Source organism: Schistocerca serialis, chromosome 11 (assembly GCF_023864345.2).
Source record: "Schistocerca serialis cubense isolate TAMUIC-IGC-003099 chromosome 11, iqSchSeri2.2, whole genome shotgun sequence".
Lineage (NCBI taxonomy): Eukaryota > Metazoa > Arthropoda > Insecta > Orthoptera > Acrididae > Schistocerca > Schistocerca serialis.
Genome location: NC_064648.1, coordinates 106,119,089 through 106,141,391, shown reverse-complemented (window position 1 = coordinate 106,141,391; position 22,303 = coordinate 106,119,089). Strand labels below are relative to the sequence as shown.

General features: G+C 43.4%; 1 protein-coding gene across 3 annotated transcripts in view; it reads left to right on the top strand.

Moving 5' to 3' along the window:
- Positions 1 to 2,691, top strand: part of LOC126427327 (uncharacterized) — a 56,519-nt gene extending 53,828 nt beyond the window's left edge. For all 3 annotated transcript variants that reach the window (XM_050089636.1, XM_050089638.1, XM_050089637.1), the window contains one exon: positions 162 to 2,691. In XM_050089636.1, coding sequence (XP_049945593.1) covers positions 162 to 1,639 — 1,478 coding nt within the window. In that variant the 3' untranslated portion in view covers positions 1,640 to 2,691. The remainder of the gene's footprint in view (positions 1 to 161) is intronic.
- Positions 2,692 to 22,303: the final 19,612 nt, after the last annotated feature.

Genomic DNA, 22,303 nt, shown 5'->3' with positions numbered 1-22,303 from the left:
AATACTCTTACTTTGTGGTGACATGCCGCCTTACATACTTCTGGGTAACTGAACCTGGATAATGTGGGTAAACAACGCCCAGGCTCGTCCTCCAGAGAAGACTTTGGATTCAGCTGCCTGCAGTGTACGGCCACCACCTACTTGCTGTCGTTTTCTTGCAGACGAGGAGTGGCAGCTGGAGGACAGAAGCCACGATACGCTCTCCGTGGACACTGACTGCGTGCAGCTGTTGGTGAACGCCCTGGACCACCCCACGTGTCCGCTGGAAGACCTGCCACTGGAAGCCGTGAAGCAGCGCGAGCAGTGCCGCGAGCAGCTGTGGGACGACGTGGTGCAGAGGTCACCCCACATACCCGTCACCAGCTACCTGGCCTACACGCAGAGGGTAAATGTCAACCTCTGTCTGCTGGCCTGGATGGCGGTCAACTCGTACGGAATTTGTCAGGACGTCCCGTTTAGTATGATACAGTCGGTGCACGATGCTCGCTGCTATTTCGATAGTCCCGACGATCAATCATGTCTGCACTCGAACGCTACAGACGCCATCTGCTCTGTTTCCAGAGCTATTCTGTTGCTAAAGTGTCGCGACTTTTCCTCCATCAGGACTTTCCATAATTGTACGTTCGCTAGTCTCGAATTTCGATTTTACCCTAGTAGGATCAGTGTACTGGATCAAAAGCTAACAGAAGAAACACTGAACTACAAAAACAGTTTAACCAACGCCACCTTGAGATACAAGGATTTCAAAATTGACAGCTTGAAGCCTTTAGAAATCTCATTTATACTGATAAATATCATTTTCCGTTTTTCGACTGCCGGAGTATACATGTACCTTCCCCAGTTACGTAACTTGCCTGGAAGGATACTCTTGTCCTTTCAGATCACGTGCATAACCCAGATCCTGTGTTCTGAGGTCGTGTATCGAATGGCAGGCGTCCCTGACTTACCAACAGCAGTGCTGATAGACAGCGCCCTCACACTTCTCACCTGTATCTGGCTGAACTCATTCTGCTACCAGATGTATGCTTGTGTTCGCCATCTCAGGCTTCCTGACCAGCTACTACCTGCTGAAGTAAGCCAGTTATTCCGTCGTGAGGTGCTGTGTGTGTTTATACCGTGGAGTATAGTATGTGTGGCAGCTGTTGCTTTGGAAAAGACGAGTAAATATCACCTGATGCACAGTCGTATAGTAGTCCTTGCAGGGATTTCAGTGTCTGTGGCATTCAACTTGGTTTGTCTCGGACTGCTTGGATACATGTACCTATGTAATCGGTGCTCCATGCGGCAACTCAAAATTGTTGATAACAAGAAATTTGCCACAAAGAAGCAATGTCTTTTTATGTCAGTCAAGGCTGTTATTTTAAGCGGAATAGGTATTCTAATTAGAATTGGGTTCCACCAGGCTCAGGGAATAGCGCAGTTTGTGTATTATATACATCTAGCTACGATGGTGCAAGGACCAGTGCTCTTCGTCTGTTTTGTTTGCAATGGAACGACGCTCCCCATACTGAAGAACAGGATACTTCTTTGGTGGAACCCAACCAACATCCCTGCAGGTCTAGAGCTGTGTTCGGCAGCCGAGAGGAATCTGGCCAGGAGAAACAATGAACAGTCTCCCTTTTCAGAATCCTCGCTGTAGCCTCCTTCAGTATTTTTCGCAAGTAACTGTCTCCACACTACACTGCATTAAGCCCAGCAATAAAAATGGACTCTACCTGGTATGACAATATTAAATGTCATTAAATCTCATATCGTACAGCCAGTACTTCTCCTTCCTAACGTCTCCTTCATTTATAACTGTGTGCTTATTTGTGAGTGGTAGCCTCTGTCTACCTATTCTAATGCACTGAGACTACTTACTAAAATTGTTAGGAAATGCTTTGTGTATACAATAGGCTGCGTCAATCACACGGCCTGTTATATACAAGGAAAACGCAGCACGTTATCAGAGGAATTCCCGTTCGTCAGTGTCATCTACCGTGGCGATGGTGCATTTCTGGACACATGTTCCTATGACGTCTTTTCTCCGTTTTCCGTCGAGGATCTGCCTTTGCAGTTTGTCGATTTTATTAATGTATGATATTAGTATATATCATATTATGTCTGAAACAAAGAAATTTTCCATATGTGTGTGAAAGATGTACTTTTACATGATTTGTAATTCAAGTACCATGACAAGAGACATTCAGGTACTTATAAAATGAAAAGAGAGGGGCCAATGACTGAAGTGGTGTGTGCATGAAAGTGTAAATGGGTTTGTTTAGATTATTAGTGGTTCGATTACATAGAGTGGCTCAAACAAGTATTGTAATAAAGTAACACATGAGTTGTTGTGTGAAATGTGGCTTGAAGTGAACGCAAAGAGTCGAATGGCAGAGTTATATGAGATTAGTATTACTGGGTTTGTGAGACAAGATGGTGATTTGTTAAGCTAGATGTTTGTAAGGGTACTATAGCAGAAGTTAAGTTAGTGTTCCATGTGCCACTCTTGAGCAAGGAAGAACATTACTTAAAGGCGTATTTACAGAAACAGTGCTGTGGAAGGATAAACTTGTGCCAGTACTGTGAGTCCTGGAAAACATGTGCCATAGTAGCTTCAGTAGAAGCACACAGTACGCCGAAATTGTTGTGATTCGTAACCAATAGACGATCTCCCATTTGTTCAAATAAAACCTGAGTGAGCAAAGTAAAGGAGTGTCTGTGTGAATTTAGTACCCAGCCCAAAGGAAAATCCTGTGATAAATAGTACTACATGGAGTGTTTTTCGTGAATTGTGAAAGTACAGCCATCATCGCGCACTTAGCAGGCACCCGCAGTGTTAACCGCGATTTCCGTGCTGGACGCAGTGGAACCAGAGGCCGCAGCACCACGAGGGAGGCAGGTGCCGGGTGCAACCCGCCTGGCCGCAGGGGACGCCGGCAGCTCAACACATTCTGTAAAACCGTTTGACGAAGATTTGCAGGCCGTGCGCCTCGATTCTGTCAGCGCAGCGCCAAGCCAACCCTGGCCCGCTTTGCGTGACGTCACAAGAGCGCGCCGCGGCCTTCTCTTTAGGTGGTGAAGGCCAGAGCCGACTCGGGGCGCACTGGGGGCGCTTAGCGGCCCACCCAGACAAGCGTCCTGCACCACCGGGACACGCGTAAAGTCGGTCCGACACAGTGGTCGCTAGCCGGGCCTCGACCCGCTGGAAAGTATCGAACCTCATCGCTCGAAAGGCAGTAGTTAACGGCCCTCGTGCTACCTACTTACCCCCAGGCAAGATCCCGAGTTACGACCGCAGTACTGGGAACATTCACAGCCAAGCCCAGGAAATTACTTTCGACTGGCTGTACGAAATACACAGTTCAAACTCAACAGGAAGACGGTCACTCAAAAAACATTACTCCCAGATTTGGATAACAAACTGAGATTATCGCTATCCGATTACCCCAGCCAAGTCAGTCACTTTGAGTCGGAGCATCACTGCCACTTAGCTAACATCACCGAGTTTTCCCTGAGCTAGAATTCGCCGTAAACGCCCACACTAATTACTATGCAACATTCGCAGATAACGACAGGAAAGTTCTTAAACGGTAATGGATGCGCGCAAACGAGAACGCGTTTGGAAACTCGAGAACACTGTGCGTCGCGACACAGAACTCCGCTCCAGAGAGCACGCGACCCGCCACGTTGGCCACACGGGCGCCGACGGCCAGCTTTCGATTCCCCGAGCTCCGAGCCTCTCCACGAAATCCTTCTACACGTGGGCCTTTCAGCCAATCAGGAGCAGCAGAGGACTGCAAGCCCCACCACTGGCCACTCCCTGCTGCTGCTTACAGCCGCTGCTGTCACGTTCTGATCTTCAAAAAGGCGGACCAGCGAGCAGATGTGGGTGGTCGGGGAATCACCTGTTACAACCCTTTGACTCGTGGGGTATCAAGCATTAACTTCTGCAACCGATATACCTATTAAGGGCTTTCCTCTGATATATCTAGACACAAGCATTCTCGCAGCCGAAACTGCTTGAACTGTTGTTACATGCACGTAGTTGTTCGGCAGCATACGTGTTACTCAGACGATGTCCCCTGCAAAGTGCATCATGCGTAACTCGCGCCACTGTCGCCAAATGCAGCATTGTCAGAGCGATTCAGACTTGGGATCAGCAGTCTGCACAACCGCCACACTTTGAGACAGGGACGACCAACTCGCATCTGCCGAGGCTAAAGGCACAGAACTCAACGCTGACTGCGAGCGTTCTCATGCAGGGCGTGGGGACTATGGATCGTCCTGTTTCCGATATGCAACAACAGTTTTCAGGGCACCAGACTGAAGTAGAGAACTCTGTCTCCACCAGATCTCCAGAAACGCAACGCTACGCTAACTAGCCGAAAACCCGGACAAGAAACACGAAGTAAACAGGCAAAGCCGCCACAAACACGGTACTCCAATTACAAAAAGTTTACACTCATCCAAATACATCTCATGAAGAACAAGGTTTACAACTGGTTGGGTGCAGATGGAATTAAAGCACATCTAACACAACTTATGGCACTTTAGCAAACCCTACAATAAACTATAAACTAAGAAGGTGGCAAAGAAACCGCGAAATCGTTGTAACCTGCACTAAAACAGTTGCCTGGGCCACCAAGTCGTTCACAAAAAAATCCGAAAAAATTTGCCAACATCACAACACACCCATCAGATATCGAAACCCGTGAGAACGGTTTGAGTTACTTACCGATCTGAAGCAACAGTAACAGAAATCACACCGCACGCCAAACACTAAGCAAAAGAGAAACCACACAGACTCACGCTCGCCTTTGTGATAACCAATTTTGACCGTGATACAACAAACGAAAAAACTGAAGGGGACCTAAAGGTACCGGAAAACTAAAACAAAATTCCGCGCTATTCCTTCCAGTCATCTATAGTTACAAGGAACCAACTAACAAGCTACTTGTTCACCATTTCAGAATGAACTGTGTACCTCACAAGGTTGGACTATTTAAACACTACCTCCTCAATAACAGCAACGTCCATATTGCAACACTTTCCAATAAGACACGAAAAGCTGCGACATAAATTGAAATGTGAAGAACGGAGACGAGCACATCCAGTTTTTAATTGCAAAATAGACCCGAAACAAGAAGCACCAAAATGCAGGAGCTGCAACACTGATAACGTTAATAGTGATGAGAGTTGCAAAGAAAGACCAAAACAGCCTATCTCAGCAAACAAAACTGAAAACATTAAGCGCATTGATCAAACTATCACGGTCTTCGTCCAAGAATGTCAAGATAACAATCAAACGTAAAACGTACTTTGAGTCTTCACTACATGATATTTGAAAGAAGGGAAATAATAACAGCAGTTTCTAAAAAGCTCCTACTACGTTCTTTGGCGAACACGGATCCACGTCTATATCGCCATATTGATAGACAAGGAGGCCTATGCCCAACCTAGCCTGAGACACCAGGAAACAAGAATTAACCTTCACATTCAAGCCTAAGAAAGATATTGCCACTATCTGCATTGTCAACACACTGGGTTTCTGCTCTAAAAACAAACTCCCTAAAGGCATAGTAAGAGAAAAAGAAGTTGGTATTATAGTCGCAGCACATACCTCATGAGCAGGTAGAGAAATCAATCTAGAGAACTGTATCCGTCACCCAAACCAGACCGTAGTACAAGCTGAGATAGATGCTTCAGAGTCTCTCATATAAAACACCACAACGATGTATCCTGCAGAGGAACTGCCAACTGACCTCGTGAATTATATACTCTCATTTTGCCCAGCTAAAGGAACAGGAGGCTCAGTACTAGATCTGCGATATTTGCTGAAAAATTGAACAAGAAAGATATTAAACTTGTTGTAGCCATTTTGAATCACGCAAGACTCAGAAATGATCGCCGCCTTTTATCAATCACCAATCACTATGGCACTTCTATCTTAGAACATATACTACGTATAACATAGCTACCCAGATTCTGAAGCTACACTGGATTTGGCGACTGCATAGCTAACGAATACCTCACATTTATTATGCTATGAACCACAAAAACTAGGAAAAACGATCATAAACTCACGAAATCGGATAATCGAAAAATTCAGATTGATACGTTTTAACACAAAACCTAACGAATCAGCTATTCAAACCACTGCTTAACACTCCTGACGTACATAAGAAACAAAACTAAACAGTAGGGAAATTCTGTAGACCATACGGCACTAACCAAATGGATATGCTACGATTGGCTTCAACGTTTTCAATGACCTAATAAGAAGAGAAATCCACCAAATGATGCGCGAGGTAATCACAAGAATTAGGTCCCACAATAGCAGTAGTTTTTGGAAAAAAGTTCCAACAGGTCATAGCACACCATTTGCGAACAGCCATCCGTAATAGCAGATGAGAATGTCATTCATTACTGACGACCTCAAAAAAGTTCCTCAAAGTGCTAGAAAAACATTCACGGTCATCCACGGTATCCAAAATTCGATGAAACCGACGAAGAAATAATACTCGAAAATCCGAGTGCAACCGCTTAACATCCACTACTTTATAAGATTGACGAATATGAAATGGAAAGAAAGCAGCTCAGAGACTGGAGGCACTGGAAGATAACAAAATAAATCACTCAATTCACATCGCGGCCATGAAACTGAAAATAGTCTCTCTAAAATAGAAGCAAGATAAAATCAAGATGATTTCCCAACCCGAAAGGCCAAAAAACAACACCAAATCATAGGTTACCGTGCTCTCAGTGACAGGGAAAGCTTTCGAGACAGACTAAAAATATTCAAGGAAGAACAATATAATCGCACAAGAACAAGCCGGGTTCAGCGGCAACCACAGCACAGGTGACCCGGTCCCAGGACTGAGCAGCAGAGCGACGCAGGCTGAACGCAACACGGCAGGCGCAACGCCAGCACGCTTTCTCGTGGACGGCGAACGCGCCTTCCATTGGTTGAGGCATGCTGGGCTGCTCTTTGAAACGTTACTTTTCAACTTCGCATGCCAAAGTGTGCAGCTTACTAAAACCGTTGCTGGGAACAGGTAAGTATAAGCGCTGCTTGGTGATCACCATTCGACAAATATTAAGCCAACCGCAGAGACGCCACGTCGGACAGTCACGTCTCCACTGCTACACAACAACAACACAGCTGACATCGCTAAGGGTCGAGGATCGAAAGAAGAGCCCTGTACACAGACGACACTGCGTACTGTTGTCGCGGCCCGACATGCGGCAGAATTAACGAGCAGGTCAGCCCCTTCACAAACAAGTAGAAATCATCGCTAAGCGAGTAGATTAAAAAAACACATTGCTTTACCATTCATTGTCCGCCCCTCGTGGTCTCGCGGTAGCGTTCTCGCTTCCCAAGCACGGGGTCCCGGGTTCGATTCCCGGCGGGGTCAGGAATTTTTCTGCCTCGAGATGACTGGATGTTGTTGTGTCGTCTTCATCATCATCATTCATCCCCATTACGGTCGAAGGAAGGCAACGGCAAACCACCTCCATTAGGACCTTGCCTAGTAAGGCGGTGCGGGTCTCCCGCATCGTTCCCCTACGCTCTGTAAAGAAGCATGGGACTTCATTTCCATTTTTTTTTACCATTCATTACACGCTTTGGTTGCCAATCAACTATTGTTAGCTTGTAAAAGAAACAATAAACAGGGAATTGCCTTAGATTTAACCAAATTTAACAAAGTTACGTAGTATTGCGTGATGATATGCCAATCGTGGTAAATACAATGTGGCTATGAATTCTGTAGGCTTGAACGCTATCATCTAATAGCATATCTTGGAACTGTGTAAGTAAGTGGAAAGTACCTATCGGGTGAATGTGAATAGTAAACTGTTTTCAGATATTAAAGAAATAAGCAAATAGAAATAATGAAAACATACCATGCTAACTAATGAACCACATTTTCCATAGACTATTGGTTACACCAACGAAGTTACAGAGTGCAACTCTCTACATATAGCAACAATCGAAACACACTCTTTCGTTAAAAATAAAGGCACTAGTCCAGCTTAAGAAGCGAAAGTAATTTAAGAGACACTCTCTCCAGTTAGTTATATCGAAAATGAGTATGAGCAGAAATTGGTAAGTGTAGCTGCCTTTTTGGCCCTATCAGCTGTTCTCGACACTGCTTGGTGAGAAGAACTTCTTTAGAAATTCACGATTGTGTCGTAAATTTAAGGACTTACTTAACAACATGCTAAACTATAGGGCATTTCATATCCATTCTCACAATGACAGATGCAGGGTAGTTAAACCAAATTATTGTTTACTTCAAATGTCTGTTCTGAGTCCACTACCACTTTGGTCTGTACATGCACAGCTTACCAAAAGTTTTCAAAAAAATTGATTTATGCTGATGACATTTGCTTAGTGGCTCAGAGCCTCAATGTTTATGATGCTGAAACATCTTTGTCCACTGATATGGAAGTCTTTTTACATCAAGAAATAGTGGCTCCACCTAAATCCACAGAAAATAATTGTATCTACATTACATCTATGCAGAAGACAGTCAGAGTGCACACCAGAAGACAGATTCAGAGACCAAGTCTCGTTGTACTGCATTACACCGTAATACATAGGAACAGCGCTAGATAGAACTCTTGACTTACAAGTAGCACCTAAACTCAAAACGAGAAACAACAGTCTTCAAAAATTTGGTGGTATCTTATGGGGAGCTAATGCACGTGTTTTGAGATCCATAGCTCTAACCCTATAATAGGTGCTCTGTTGCTGAAGATTACCGTTCGACCAGGATCAATAGTGCTCATACTAAGAAGATAGATGTCAAACTGAATCAGGTATTATGGGATGTATTCAGAGTACAATCGCTCTAACACTTCCTGTTCTCAGCATCATCCCACCCCCAGCTCTAAGAAACCAGCTCTCCTAAAGGTCTGGAAGAACATTCTGAAGAATCCTCAGCTAGCCAGTCATCGAGATGCTCCACAGGCAGAACATCAACACTTGAAATCAAGGAAACCCTCATTATGCACAGCAGAAATCCTCGTTGTGTTCTCTTTGATTGTCAACCATTTACAGAAAATTCAGTGGAATCCGTCATCAATAGTCAACAAGCATCTAGTCAAGAACCCATTCATGCAGACAGGATTCGATCTCCCCAGACGTCAGTAGAGGATCTTGAAATGGATTAGCAGTGGAGAAGGCTGATGTGCTTATCTCAAGCATGGGGTGAGTGTTCTATTTACAGACAATTCAATGTCGCTTTCTAAATATTCCAGTTTCAATGGCCTCAGTATTATCACAACAGAAACAGCGTCACATGTTGCAGCACGCTTGAGGCAGCTGCACGTCCTGCCCGCTGCTGTGACGTCACATGATGATCAAATCTAATGCTAATTCCAGAGATCTCTTTATCCTCACACGTGCTGATTCTATTATGTGCATGCTTAATCATCAGGATATGTAATTGCCCAGGGGCTGTCTTCTGGATCCTGAGGTGTATGTCATAATTTCATCAAATAATTACAAATGATTTATCAGTTATGCTTCTCCCATGGTCTTGGTCTCTGTATCCTGAGGTCAACTGGGCTGTGGATACTGATATAGTACTTACCGACGAGAATCGCGGCACAGTGTCATTTTCACTATGTCTTCACTGCTTAGAAAGTGTGTTAACTGCCCTGTCGTCGTGCTATATAATTTTTGCATGTTACTGCATGAAGTCTTGGGATTTCGAGGTCATTTATACTGCAGAGAGGTATATAAACCATACAGCTCTATGATATTATCAGTTCATTTCAGAATGCTACTATTTACCAGTACATGCATGTTAGCTTATGATTCAAAACATGTAAATGTAGGATTACCATGAGATCGCGAGTGTGAAGTTATAGTAGAAACTGAGGATGTCCGTCGTAATGTAAAACACAATTTACAGATACGAGTTAGGGCGAGCATTGTTAGCCGATGAAGCACACTGAGAAGTTGATGACAACAGACTAAGGTCCTTTTCAACTTCCTCTTCACATGAACATCTGTAGCAATAAGGCAACCATCATCGACCTGTATAAAAGTGTCGTGAAGTTGTATTGGTTATGCAGTGCACTACGGATTGCAACAGACAAATACGGTGGCAAGTATATGTGAAAGCATTATTAAACGATGTTGTATGTTATGTAAGTGAATGTTGCATACAAGATGATTTAGAACAATATGTAAACACATGTGTGCTTGCAGCACCAAGGGCTGCTACTATAATCCTATAAATATTGAAACCGTAGAGCCTGATTTACAGACAGAGAACGGAGATACGTCGTTGCTCCTGTTGGATTGAACACAATGGAAGCAGAATTTATAGCACAAAAAAACCAGTTATTTAAAGAATAATGTAGAGATATAAGACAGAATTAATATTAACAAATGTGTCAACAATTGTTTTTTTTATTTTGTGCATGTAAAAAATGTTAATAAACAAAGTTATTTAAAATGTGTATTTATCTTTCATTGGAAGAGCACCAGTGCAAAACAAATATTATGCAAGATATTTACAGATATGATAAATACGTCATACTATTCTGCAAACCCTCAATCATACATACAGTAAATATATTCACTCATTGAGTGAATAGAGCCAGTATGGTACAGTGTCAAAAAATTTCGACGATATAAACACAAATTTAAACAGCTTAAGAAGGGTTCAAGTTCCTTGCAAATACCCACATACTTAAAACAGAGATATGAGCAACTGAAGACGGTATTGACTTTGTAAGAGGAGGTCCAATAGTACTACCTTCAGGTTTTCTGTTAGGACAATGCTTAGCGTTTGATGCTAAAAAGGTTTGCAAATCTGATCTGCCTGTAGATACATACATCAAATTGTATTACATCACATCGGTTCCGAGAGATCCAGAACCTGTACAGAAAACTGAAGTAGAATCAAGATAAACATCATTTCCGCCCTTTTCATTGGTCATGAAAACCACACACTGCATATTGTTCCACCATACAGCGAGACCTTCAGAGGTGGTGGTCTAGATTGCTATGCACAACGGTATCTCTAATACGCAGTAGCACGTCCTCTTGCAATGATGCATGCCTGTATTCATCGTGGCATACTATCCACGTCAAGGCACTGTTGGTCCAGATTGTCCCACTCCTCAACAGCGATTCGGCGTAGATCCCTCAGAGTGGTTGGTGGGTCACGTCGCACATTAACAGCCCTTTTCAATCTGTCCCAGCCATGTTCGATAGGGCTTATGTCTGGAGAACATGCTGGCCGTGAGATACAGGAGGATTCCAGTTACATTACATTATAGTCAGGCAGAGGTTCCGAAATCAGATATTGGATTGTAGGCATACCCAGGAGCAGTTATAGACTCAGCTCAAAATTTAATAGTGGTGAAGAGTAGACTGAAGTTTGAAACATTAATCAGGAAGAAACAATACGCAAAAAAGTGGAATACTTAAGTACTAAGTAATGGAGATGCAAGCTTAAATGTCTCCGATACTGCAATATAGCGCATTAGCCAGTTCAGTAGAATAAGAAGGACACTTCTATAAAGAGCGATCAGAGAGAAACGGTCCAGTAAACGAAGTTCTAAAATGCATACCTTATGAGCTATGAGCACTTTTTCACGTTCTATACTGTGGAACGAGCACTAAATAGTTTACCTCTCGCTCTTTTTGACGTCTCAGTCCTCTTGTATTTCGTTCTTTGTACATTACGAATATGTCTATAGTAGTGGAAAAGGCCAGTCACTTGTGTGCTGATAGCAAAGTTTAATCATCCTCCACTCGACCGTCATTTCAGAATCGTCAGAGTTCTGAGGTGCAGCGATCATGGTTCATTAAGTTACTTCCTCAGTTTGCACACATACCTGCAAATCCATCGCTATCCTCCCGTGGAAATGATGAAAGTAACTGTGACTGTTGACATGTATGAGCTACGCGTGGGCATAATCGAGGCATTTCGAGCCGTGGAACAGAGAATAATTTTAGGAACTGGAAAATATATTTTAGAAAATGCTGCTTGTTCCAGATATAGGCACAGAAGCTCAGGATGACTCACGAGAAATATGCACAGACAGTCCAGTTACGCTGAATTCCCTGAAAAATTACAGCAATCTTAGATAAATAAGGGCATAAATGAGAACTGCGCAAAGGGAATTGGGACAATCCGGAACCAACACCAGCAATTGTCAGAAGCGAACAGCAGTCGGTGCCAGAAAATAACAGTATCACTTCATTATCAGACAGCAGGCAGTTTTACACAGGACATTACCTACGTATTTTTCGAAACCTCTTTCGAACAAAAGAAATCAGGAGATAGATTTCACACTTCTGGAGATTGTTGTAAAGGATTATTTGCCCTTCAACAGCCGGCCGCGGTGGCCGTGCGGTTCTAGGCGCTCCAGTCCGGAGCCGCGCTGTTGCTACGGTCGCAAGTTCGAATCCTGCCTCGGGCATGGGTGTATGTGATGCCCTTAAGTTAGTTAGGTTTAAGTAGTTCTAAGTTCTAGGGGACTGATGACCACAGCAGTTGAGTCCCATAGTGCTCAGAGCCATCTGAACCAGAGAATGCCAGCTCGGAGGACAATTTCCAATACACTACTAAAACAACAGTACGCCATGATGAAAGAAATTGTAAGAGTCAAAATAAATTCTGCGGAAGCGGTTGTGCTGACAATTGATGGGTGGACCTCAACCACCAATGAGAGTTACTTGTTGGTGACAGCACACTACGTTAAAGACCTGCAGAAGGCTTTAAATACGACGAAAGGCACACGTCAGAAAAACTCTCCGAAGAACTGCGACATGTCACAAGGGAATGGGGCATTCAAGAAAAAGTCGTGTGTGTTGTTAGCGACAATGCTGCTAATATTGTGGCAGCTGTAAGACTCACAGCCTGGAAACACAACCCCTGCTTTGCGCACACACTCAATCTAATTGATCAGAATGGGCTTCCGCACATTCAAACCATTCTGAATAAAGTAAAAAAAATTGTTCAATTTTTTAAAAGAAGTTCACAGGCCTGCACGAAACTCAAAATGATGCAGGAACAGTTGAAAGAGCCTGTTCTGACACTAAGACAGGACACTGGAATTCAACCTATGATATGCTGCGAAGAATAATCGAGGTTAAGAATTCCCTAATGACAGTTATCACTCTGAATTATCCGGATCTTCCAAATCTGGCTGCAGAGGACATTGCAAGTGTAACACAGGCCTGTGACCTGTTGAAAGTTTTCAAACACTGCACGGAGGAAAGGTAAAGTGAAAATGTCACTGCTTCAAAAGGTATACTCCTTAGTCGCTCGTTGAAAAAATGGTGTTGCAGCTTTGTTAACAATGGCCGAAAAGCTAGCTAAAGACCTAAAATGACGGCTTCGAAATATACAGGGAAATTCCATTTTTTCAGATGCAACTTCATTAAATCCCCGGTTCAAATTACAAGGTTTTTCTGATAAAAATTCTGCTGAGAAGGTGAAATTAAACCTGATTAGGCACTGTGAGAAATTTGTGACGAACACATGCACTGCTACTGCAACAATCTCAGTTCCAACCACTGAATCTACTTCTAGTCTCTGGCTCGAATTTGACGAAGTGTTTTCCAGGCTGCAGAGTAGTCCATACCCGAGAGCTGCTGCAATGGTGGAAGTGGACAAATATTTACAAGAGCCCCTCCTACAGAGACAAGGCAATCGACTTCAGTGGTGGTCTGAACGGCTGTCAGTATACCCCTCGCTCTCTAAACTTGCAAAAATATACGACTGTGTATTGTTGCAACCTCCACGCCGTCTGAAAGAGTGTTCTCGAAGGCAGGACACCTTATAACTAACAGAAGAAATCGCCTGACAGGAAAAAGTGGAACAAATCATGTTATCAAACGGAAATCTCTGAACATTCGCCAAATCCGTTGATGTTTATTCATAAATAGATATGTATTTTTTTTAATATAATTAGGACAATCCTTAAATTGACATTTAGTGTAAGTATTTCAATAATGTGTACGAGATGAGCAATCCAACATGAACGATTATCTTTCAAGCGTGGATTCGACTCATGCTTCAGTTCCAGACTCAGAAGGTAAGCATTTTACTTTCATATTGGCTGTGCGTGCTCACACAGACTTTCGTGTCCTACATGACACTTCAACCTTGAACCTTGACCCTAACTTCTTACCGGATGAGCAACCCGGACACATCTAACGACACTGGTCAAAACACATCTAGACGTGGAATGTTTACCTACGCCGTACTCTCATCTCTATGTGAAACGGTTCTGTACTGTGCCACGTCGGTTGTAGTTCACTGACACTGTTAACGGGCTGCCAGAGTACAGACACACTTCTACAACTGTGACTGGTGCCGCTTTTACTTTGTCTAACGCTTGCCCTTAATAGGTAATTTTATATAGTCAAACTCTGCTGTCTACTATTTGTAGAACTTTTGCCCTACTTCGATTTCTGAAGCTAAAGTGTCAGTTTTTATGTAAGACTCTGATTTATGTAATATTCTGAGCAAATGCTCACTTTGCTTTTGTTTCCATTCCATCACCTGGTAGCAAGGTGAACTGATGCGACGAAAATGACGTCAATAAAGTAACATCCTATGTTCTCCTACATTTTGAAATCACTAAAGGATTCTTTTACACATCAAAATGAGTAAATATATAGAATTGTGAAATTCGCCTGTACTTCGCCTCTCCATAAACTGATGTCAACAGCGTTAGCAGATTTTTGTGAATCGAGCTTACACACTCCATGGCTAGCGGCGCCATCTGGCAGTCGGCGCTTTCGTGTAGTAAAAACATACATACATATATACATTACATACGCGGCCAGTTCCCTGACGGCCGTAGTACAGCCACTCCCTGGTTCCTGCAGCGTTGCGAGTGACGGGCCATACCTACATCCCCACACGGGCTGAGTGATAGTTACCTCTGTCAGAGTCTGTGCAATCCAACACAATAGTGGCATTGTGAGCAGTGGACCTGTATGGCTGACGTTGCACACTGCGTATCCAGTACGACCTACTGTCGGCAAGTATAGTGCTTGATTTGTGACGGTACGCATAGGTACTCCCCACTGGTGTCTCGGTCTTGGGTAAAAAAAAGGATCGATACTGCAAATTTTGAGATGCGGTACCCCCCCGCTGCCACTCTGGAAGGTCACCACAGTATCGGAACCTGTTTTTTACAGATCAACCACTATCTGAGGTTGAAGCTGTACACCACTTACCAAATGCACTTCATGTCATTATTTTTGTCACGGTATATTAAATTTTTCAGTGTGTGCATGGCAACAAGAGCGATTCAGCTCAACGGATTATGGCGCTGTGTAATGCCTGGTGGCTCATACGTACCAATAAATATTACTACTTGTGTGTGTGAATGGAATTTTAAGCATAAAACGTATTATGCTATAGTTGACCTCTTTTATGCTACCTTTTTGTATTTTAGATCTGAAGAAGTCTCGTCAATGATCTGAAACTAGTAATCAGTAGAGGAGTTTTGGCGATCTTGAAATACGATTTTTATCCACACATTTTAACATAACAGATCGCCCATCATCCCTTTTGAAAATGGGAAATAATAACGAAAAAGAACTTTAACTTTTGTGCCCAAGGGCATATTTTGCACTGGGTTGGCGCCACCTGCGACCGCAATTCTAATTCGGTGTAAATCTCATTTGGCAACCCAGAATGCCAGTTTTATGGCGCATTGTTGAATGTCTAGTTGCTTAGTTTCATTTTCATGGTTGATTTATAGACTAACCATTATTATTAGCAGTTTGTCACAGTTGAGCAAACGTGTTTCTTTTGAGGAAGATTTTCTACAATGAGTCATAGAGACCTGAACGAGGCGGAAATTTTCGCTTAACATCTAATAGACGAACAAGTATCCGAGTTACGGGATTTCGAGTCGAATTATATAGACATTGAAGAGAATACAAACAAAGAAGATACGGGGGGGGGGGGGGGGGCAGTGAAGAAACAATGCACACAGACAACACTCCCAATATGCTACATGTTCTGGTAGAGTGCATCCAAAAGCAGCTCGAAGAATACGTAAAAGTGGTTCTGCGAACTTGGCCCATAAACCTCAGCGAAGAAGTACAGCTGGGAAAGAAGTATCTGAATCAATCAAAAAAATTTTCACTCCTGAAATGGTTAGGAAAATAACTGACGATACAATTGTATCATGTGAATGCAAAAAATGGATCTCTTGTTAGCGATTCTGAACTATACGCTGTACAGTAACACATACTACAATATACTGCTCTTCTTAACTTAATCTGTTACATTAGTTTGCTTTTAGGATCTAAGATGTACGTACTCACTTTGCATTTGACGATGTATTCGTTGTGACGCCTGATTTGAAACCAACAATCTGCATAAATCGAATGTTTGAAAATAAGAGTTACCTCCCCAAATAAGCAACAACAAAAAAACTAACATTGGATCTTACAACCGATACATTTGTCCGAAAATGGAATAAAAATACGTAGTTTTAATGGGTAAGTCGCAAAAAGAGACGTCCTAAGGGACTTTATAAATACAGCGTTCATGTAGGGTTTAGATGGGACCATTAGATTCCTGTGTTATAGCCTAAATGCAGCATTCATGTACGGTTTAGATAGAACCATTACATTTCGATGTTATAGCCAATAAGTAGTTAAAAGTGATGTCGCTATGAACGGTCTCGACTGAATGTATCCACAGGACGTGTGGCCTGTAATTGAAAAAGTGGCGTGCCAACGCGTCTCCTCGAGGCTTTCAGGCTTGCAGCGAAATGACCACGATGAGAAAAATTGAGGAATTGCAGCCAATATACCAGGCCCTGCCGACGATGGCCCCAACCACGCGACATTCGCGAGCGGAACAGGAGTAGGCGGGTGACAGTGTGAGGAGAAATGTTGTTGAGAATAGGTTCTGGGTTCGAACCCCAGTCCTACACAAAGCTTCACGTCACGGCACTTCAAATAAGTTACATGTGAAGAAGCAATATTTAACATCCCTCCTAGTTCGTTAACAAGGACAATAGATGCTGGGTAGGAATCCCCGTCCGTTGAAAATGTTTACGTTATGTAATTTTTAGCTGATATTTCCTAACTGATACTGTCTAAAATCGAGGTATATCACTCTCTGTACGCCTAGTTAGGAATGACTGTTAGTTTCCGTCAGTCACGAAATCTTTGCTTAGTCTACATGACCCGGGTTTGAATCCATATGCAGAACGGGACGGTTCGTCGTGTCATTTGAAGTTCATAGATATTCTCAACTAGCTGCTCGTGTAATTTAAGTTTTTAATGTCATTTTGCGTTAAATAATAAGTGCGGTATGTTACTTTGAAGAAAAAATCATGGATATGACGAACTTGCTGCGTGCATTACCTATCCGACGTAACAATGAGAGTGGTAACATTTGAGGTATGTCATTTATTGTAATAAATATAAATGTGAGCTTACAAGCGTTAAGGACAGTTTATATGTGATAAGGGGTTGCCTAATATTAGCACTATCGTGGTATTACTTTACATCTTGAGTTACTGCGATACAGAACAGTGTTTCCTAGTGGTGACTTGTTGGAACCATTTTCAATAGTCAAACGGCTGTACTGAGAGGCGATTAGAGGACCTGCTAAACAGCTGCGTTATGCGGGTTGCATGCGATTCAGGCAAAATGCAATTCGATTCGTTCGGATACTTTTGAGCATGGCTATACGTACCTAAGTTGTGTACCAGAAAGGAGTATTGTGGGTCCGATACAAGTAGGCTATTCTCACCATTTACGTACGTAATCGTTCATTGCTTACGGAAAGATTCCGGACAGTAACGTACACAGTGTAAGTACTGGCATCAGAGGCGGTACCTTCAGTGTCGGCGCTGTGAGGTCAGGAAGGGGCAAAGTGCGAGCACGTTCTGTGAAAGAAATATTAGGCGCTGCTGTGATTAATAGTAAGGGCACAGAAGTATTTTGTTTGTAAACACTGTCGGGGGTGTTCTTGGAGGCAGATTATCTTTAAAAATATTCCTACGTTATTCAAAGAATTCGTAAATAAAATATTGTCAACCGATCTGACTAAAAATTGAGCTAACTTTGGGCATAACATAAAACCAGCAAGCGGATCGAAAGCATGAGCTGTGTCGCTCAGTGACCATACTGTTACAGAAACGGAAGACGACAGACAGAAGGCGAAATACAGAGCTGCCATGAATCATTCACTCGTATCGAGAATTCTAAATTTTCCGAAATATTACATGTAGAAATATGATTGGTGTATGGATATAACAGCCAATTCAGCGAGTTTAAACTGTGCCGACCACCTCACATTAACAATGCGGCGCCTTGCCAAAATGCCGACAAAGCGAGAGAAGAGTTTTCTCGTGTTGTAATATACGGGATATTTGACCAAATGTGGCAGCTGCAACCGTGTAGGGGGGGTGAACGAGATTTATGTACGCGGTCCAGAGAAGTCAACAGCAGGCGCAAGCCGCGAACTCTAAACACCGCAGCAAAGTGTGTGGAACACCGTGCGTCGGCGGTCACACATCGAACCGCGCCGTCTGCATTTCTCACAACTATTAAAAGCAGAAGGTTGCGGCCTGCGCCTTCAGATTTGCGCCACAATGCACGGACCGGTTGAGGATGGACATTTCGTCCCCATGCTCATACTTAGCAACGAAGTAACCTCGCATTTATCCGAAAATGTTTATCTCCGCCATGTGAGAGTGTGGCGTACTGAGGATCGTCGTAGTTCCTTCACAGAATAACAACGGCCCATTCAAGCTTTGTCTGTGACACTGGACAGAAAACATTAACCATCTGCGAATCTGGTTGATGCGCCGCAATTTCATGAGGATTTTCAGTAGCCCACACTCACATTGCGGAGGTTAAGTTTTTCAGATATATTCTAGGTTGCTCCGTCGCTGAAGATCAGCATGGAGGTTCATCCTCCAGTGATCCCTCCGTTTTGGCGCGAATCTGAATGCGCCAGCCGCAACCCTCTGCTTTTAATTGTTGTACGAGCTGCAGACGATACGGTTCGAAGTGTAACAGCCGACGCACGGTCTTCCACACACCTTGCTGCGGTATTCAGAGTTCGCGGTTTGTCGCTGCTGTTGACTTCTTTGTACAAAAATCTCGCTCACCCTCCTCCACGGCCGAAGCTGCCACATTTGGTCAAACATCCCGCACATTCCAACACACGAAAACTCTTCTCTCGCTTTGTCGGGATTTTCGCAAGGCGCTGCATTCGTAAGATCAGGTGTTCGGCACAGTCTAAACTCGCTGAGGCGGATAATATTTGAGAAAATGTAGAATTCTGGAAACCAGTGAATGATTTATTGGTAGACCCGTATTTCGCCTCCTGTGTCGTCTTTCGTTGCTGTGACGGTATGGTCACTGGGTGACTCAACTCATGATTTCGATCCCGTTGTTGTTTTCACGTCAGGCCAAAAGTTCTCTTAATTATTAGTCGGAAAGGTTGACAATGTTGCATTTACAAATTCTTTTAATAATATAGATAATATTTGCACACAAAACCTGCCTCCAACGGTTCTCCTGACAATGTTAAGAATCAAAGCACTTCTCTGCATACCCAATTAATCACCGCAGTGCCTAATATTTCATTCACAAAATGTACTAGCACTTCTGTACTAACTAATCACATACTGCCAAAACTATGTAGTGACTTCAATGCTACTACCTATACTACGTACATTACCATCTGCCATCTTGCCGTAAGCACTCAACGGTGACGTACGTAAATGGTGAGTATATGCCTACTTGCATCCGACTTTTATTACTCCTTTCCAGTACACTATTCAGTAAGTACGAACATGCAACCCAACGCAATTTCGCACCTGACTGACGTACTCATAGACCAAGACACAGGTATCGTTAATAGGTAGCGTGTGTCTGAATTCCGTAATTAAATCTAGAACTTCTTTCTGTGCAGCCTCAATAATTAAAAATTAATACCCCAATGACTTTATTCTTCCTGCAAAACAATGCTGAGAAATTTATGTATCATAGTGTTTTCTAACACGTATGGTGAGCTATCAGTGCTGCTATTCATGAACTTTTAATTCACGTCTTGCTGACAGTTTACTTATAGAATCAGTAACGAGTGGCTCCTTTCCTTACCTGAAATACCGATTACAAGATACGAAGTGCCACAGTAACTGTTCTAACTTTCTTTAAAGGGCAGATGGACCTGTACTATATCGATGACATGTACAGATAATGTACATCATTTTCGTTACCACTCACGAATGATCCTGCTTCCTGTTTATTTTTCATTTAATGCATACTGAATGTTTAGCTGCGTTCGCTGTTGCGTTCCATCTAGTAATGTAGTGTCCGAACGCAAAGCTATGACGCGATTTGCATGGGAAAATTTAGTCGATAATTTCAGATCTCCAGAGAAAAACCGATCGTAAAGGTTTGATATTTTGCACAGAAACGAATATTCTTTTAAATGGCGGTTATCGCAAGTACTGATCAGCTTTTGAAAGCCACCTAACAACTTGTTTTTGAAAATCGGAAATCGGTAATGGTTTTGTGTAAATAATCTTTGCATATCATATTCGTGGTTGACTGCTCTAATTAAGTTGTAATCTTTATAATTTTACTACAGCCTGGTTTCTCATGCCGTTTCTTTTCGAGAATGCAGCGATAGATAGCAGGCACTATATAGTGTGTCTCAAATCAACATGAATGTTATTCAGAAGGCCATTAGTAACTGATAGGCGTTACCACTGCATTGGAAAGCACGTTTCCTCATAACATTAGCAGTAAACAACTCGATTATCCATTATATCATTCAGAAGACGCACTAGATGATACCGATAACTCGAGTCATAAGTATGCACGATAATATTCTTCAGATCCATTTGTTCCTTTTTAGGCCACTCGGCCAATGGGTTAACAAAAATTTGAAAGCGCACGAAAGACTAGAACTTAATATTGCGACGCAGCAAAACGGAGCAAACGAAACAAAACCGTGGACGGGACAGCACGGTCTGTATTCGCCTGGGACGTGTTGACTGCCCGCGCCCACGTGTCAACAGGCGTACGAGGCTGGCTGCACCGATGCCTCTTTGGCAAAGGCTGCGTCCGTCTTGCGCACACGCAAATTTACACAGGTGAAAACGTACGTTTACACTAGCTACGAACTGTGTCCAATGCTGAAAAATACTGAACCTGCCGTTCCAACTGTGTTTCGATCCATGACGACATCAAACCGGACTTAAAACACTCGTCGAAATCTAACGTCCATAAAATATCTGACACAGCAATAATTATCGTTACTGTAACACTCCATTTCTTTGGCTCCGCTAACTGACAGCCGTACAGTAACCTGTCAACCCAGCCTAGACCTCGGGCTACGCAACACGTCACTTTTCCACGACAACCAATATTAGAAAAAATACGTAATATAGCAGCCATGTAAACATCACCGCGTTCTGTTGTATCCGTAAGTATATATGACGTCACGGAGTACATCATTACGCCACAGGGCAATGTCGACGCCCCCTATCGGTAGCTGCGACCTGCTCCAGTTTAGACTAGAGATGGGCGATCTGCTCCTGAACTAATTCATAGAGTTAAATCTTTCAAAGGAGTGAACAATCAGTGATTCAGAAAAAAAGAACGGTAGCTCCAAACGTTTCCCACAGCAGAGAGAGAGAGAGACGGAGCAGACCAGTGGGGCCTCTGCTGGTCAGAGCACACTACACGTCACACAACACAGCCAGCGCCGGCCTCTACCCTGCTTCTGCCTTGGCTGCCTGCATTGTGCAGTGCCCCATTGGATTTTGTGTTTCACACATGCCGTGCCGTCTCTGTGCTTCCTCTGCCGCGTGCATTGTCTGGCGCACCTTAACTTAGCGTCGCACTCCGTCAGCGATCGTTTCAGTCGCACGTCCTGCCCTCTGGGCAGTTGATGCGAGCAACAGGACAGAGAGCCTCCTAGCGGAGAACATAAGAACTACTTGCAACAACCTGCTCGCAAGAGAACGGACGACTTGTCTCCGAGCGGGTGAGTGGTGGCCGCTCACCGCTCCCCCCACCCTCGGAACTCGACCGCTCAAAGCTCACCCCACCGTTCTCGACTCTAGCCAGAGCGTTGAGCAAAGCAACTCAGGTGTCACTCTGGTCTCTGCGGTCTTAGCTCGCGCAGTAATACAGCTCGCGGCTCGACCTGCTTGACTCAGCGCCTCTGCATCGGAGTTCGTCTCTACTGGATATTGTTCTTCGTAGTAATACCGTTATGTATAGTACATAATTACGTTATGTATACATCATTTGTTTTTATTTTATTTTTATTTGTTT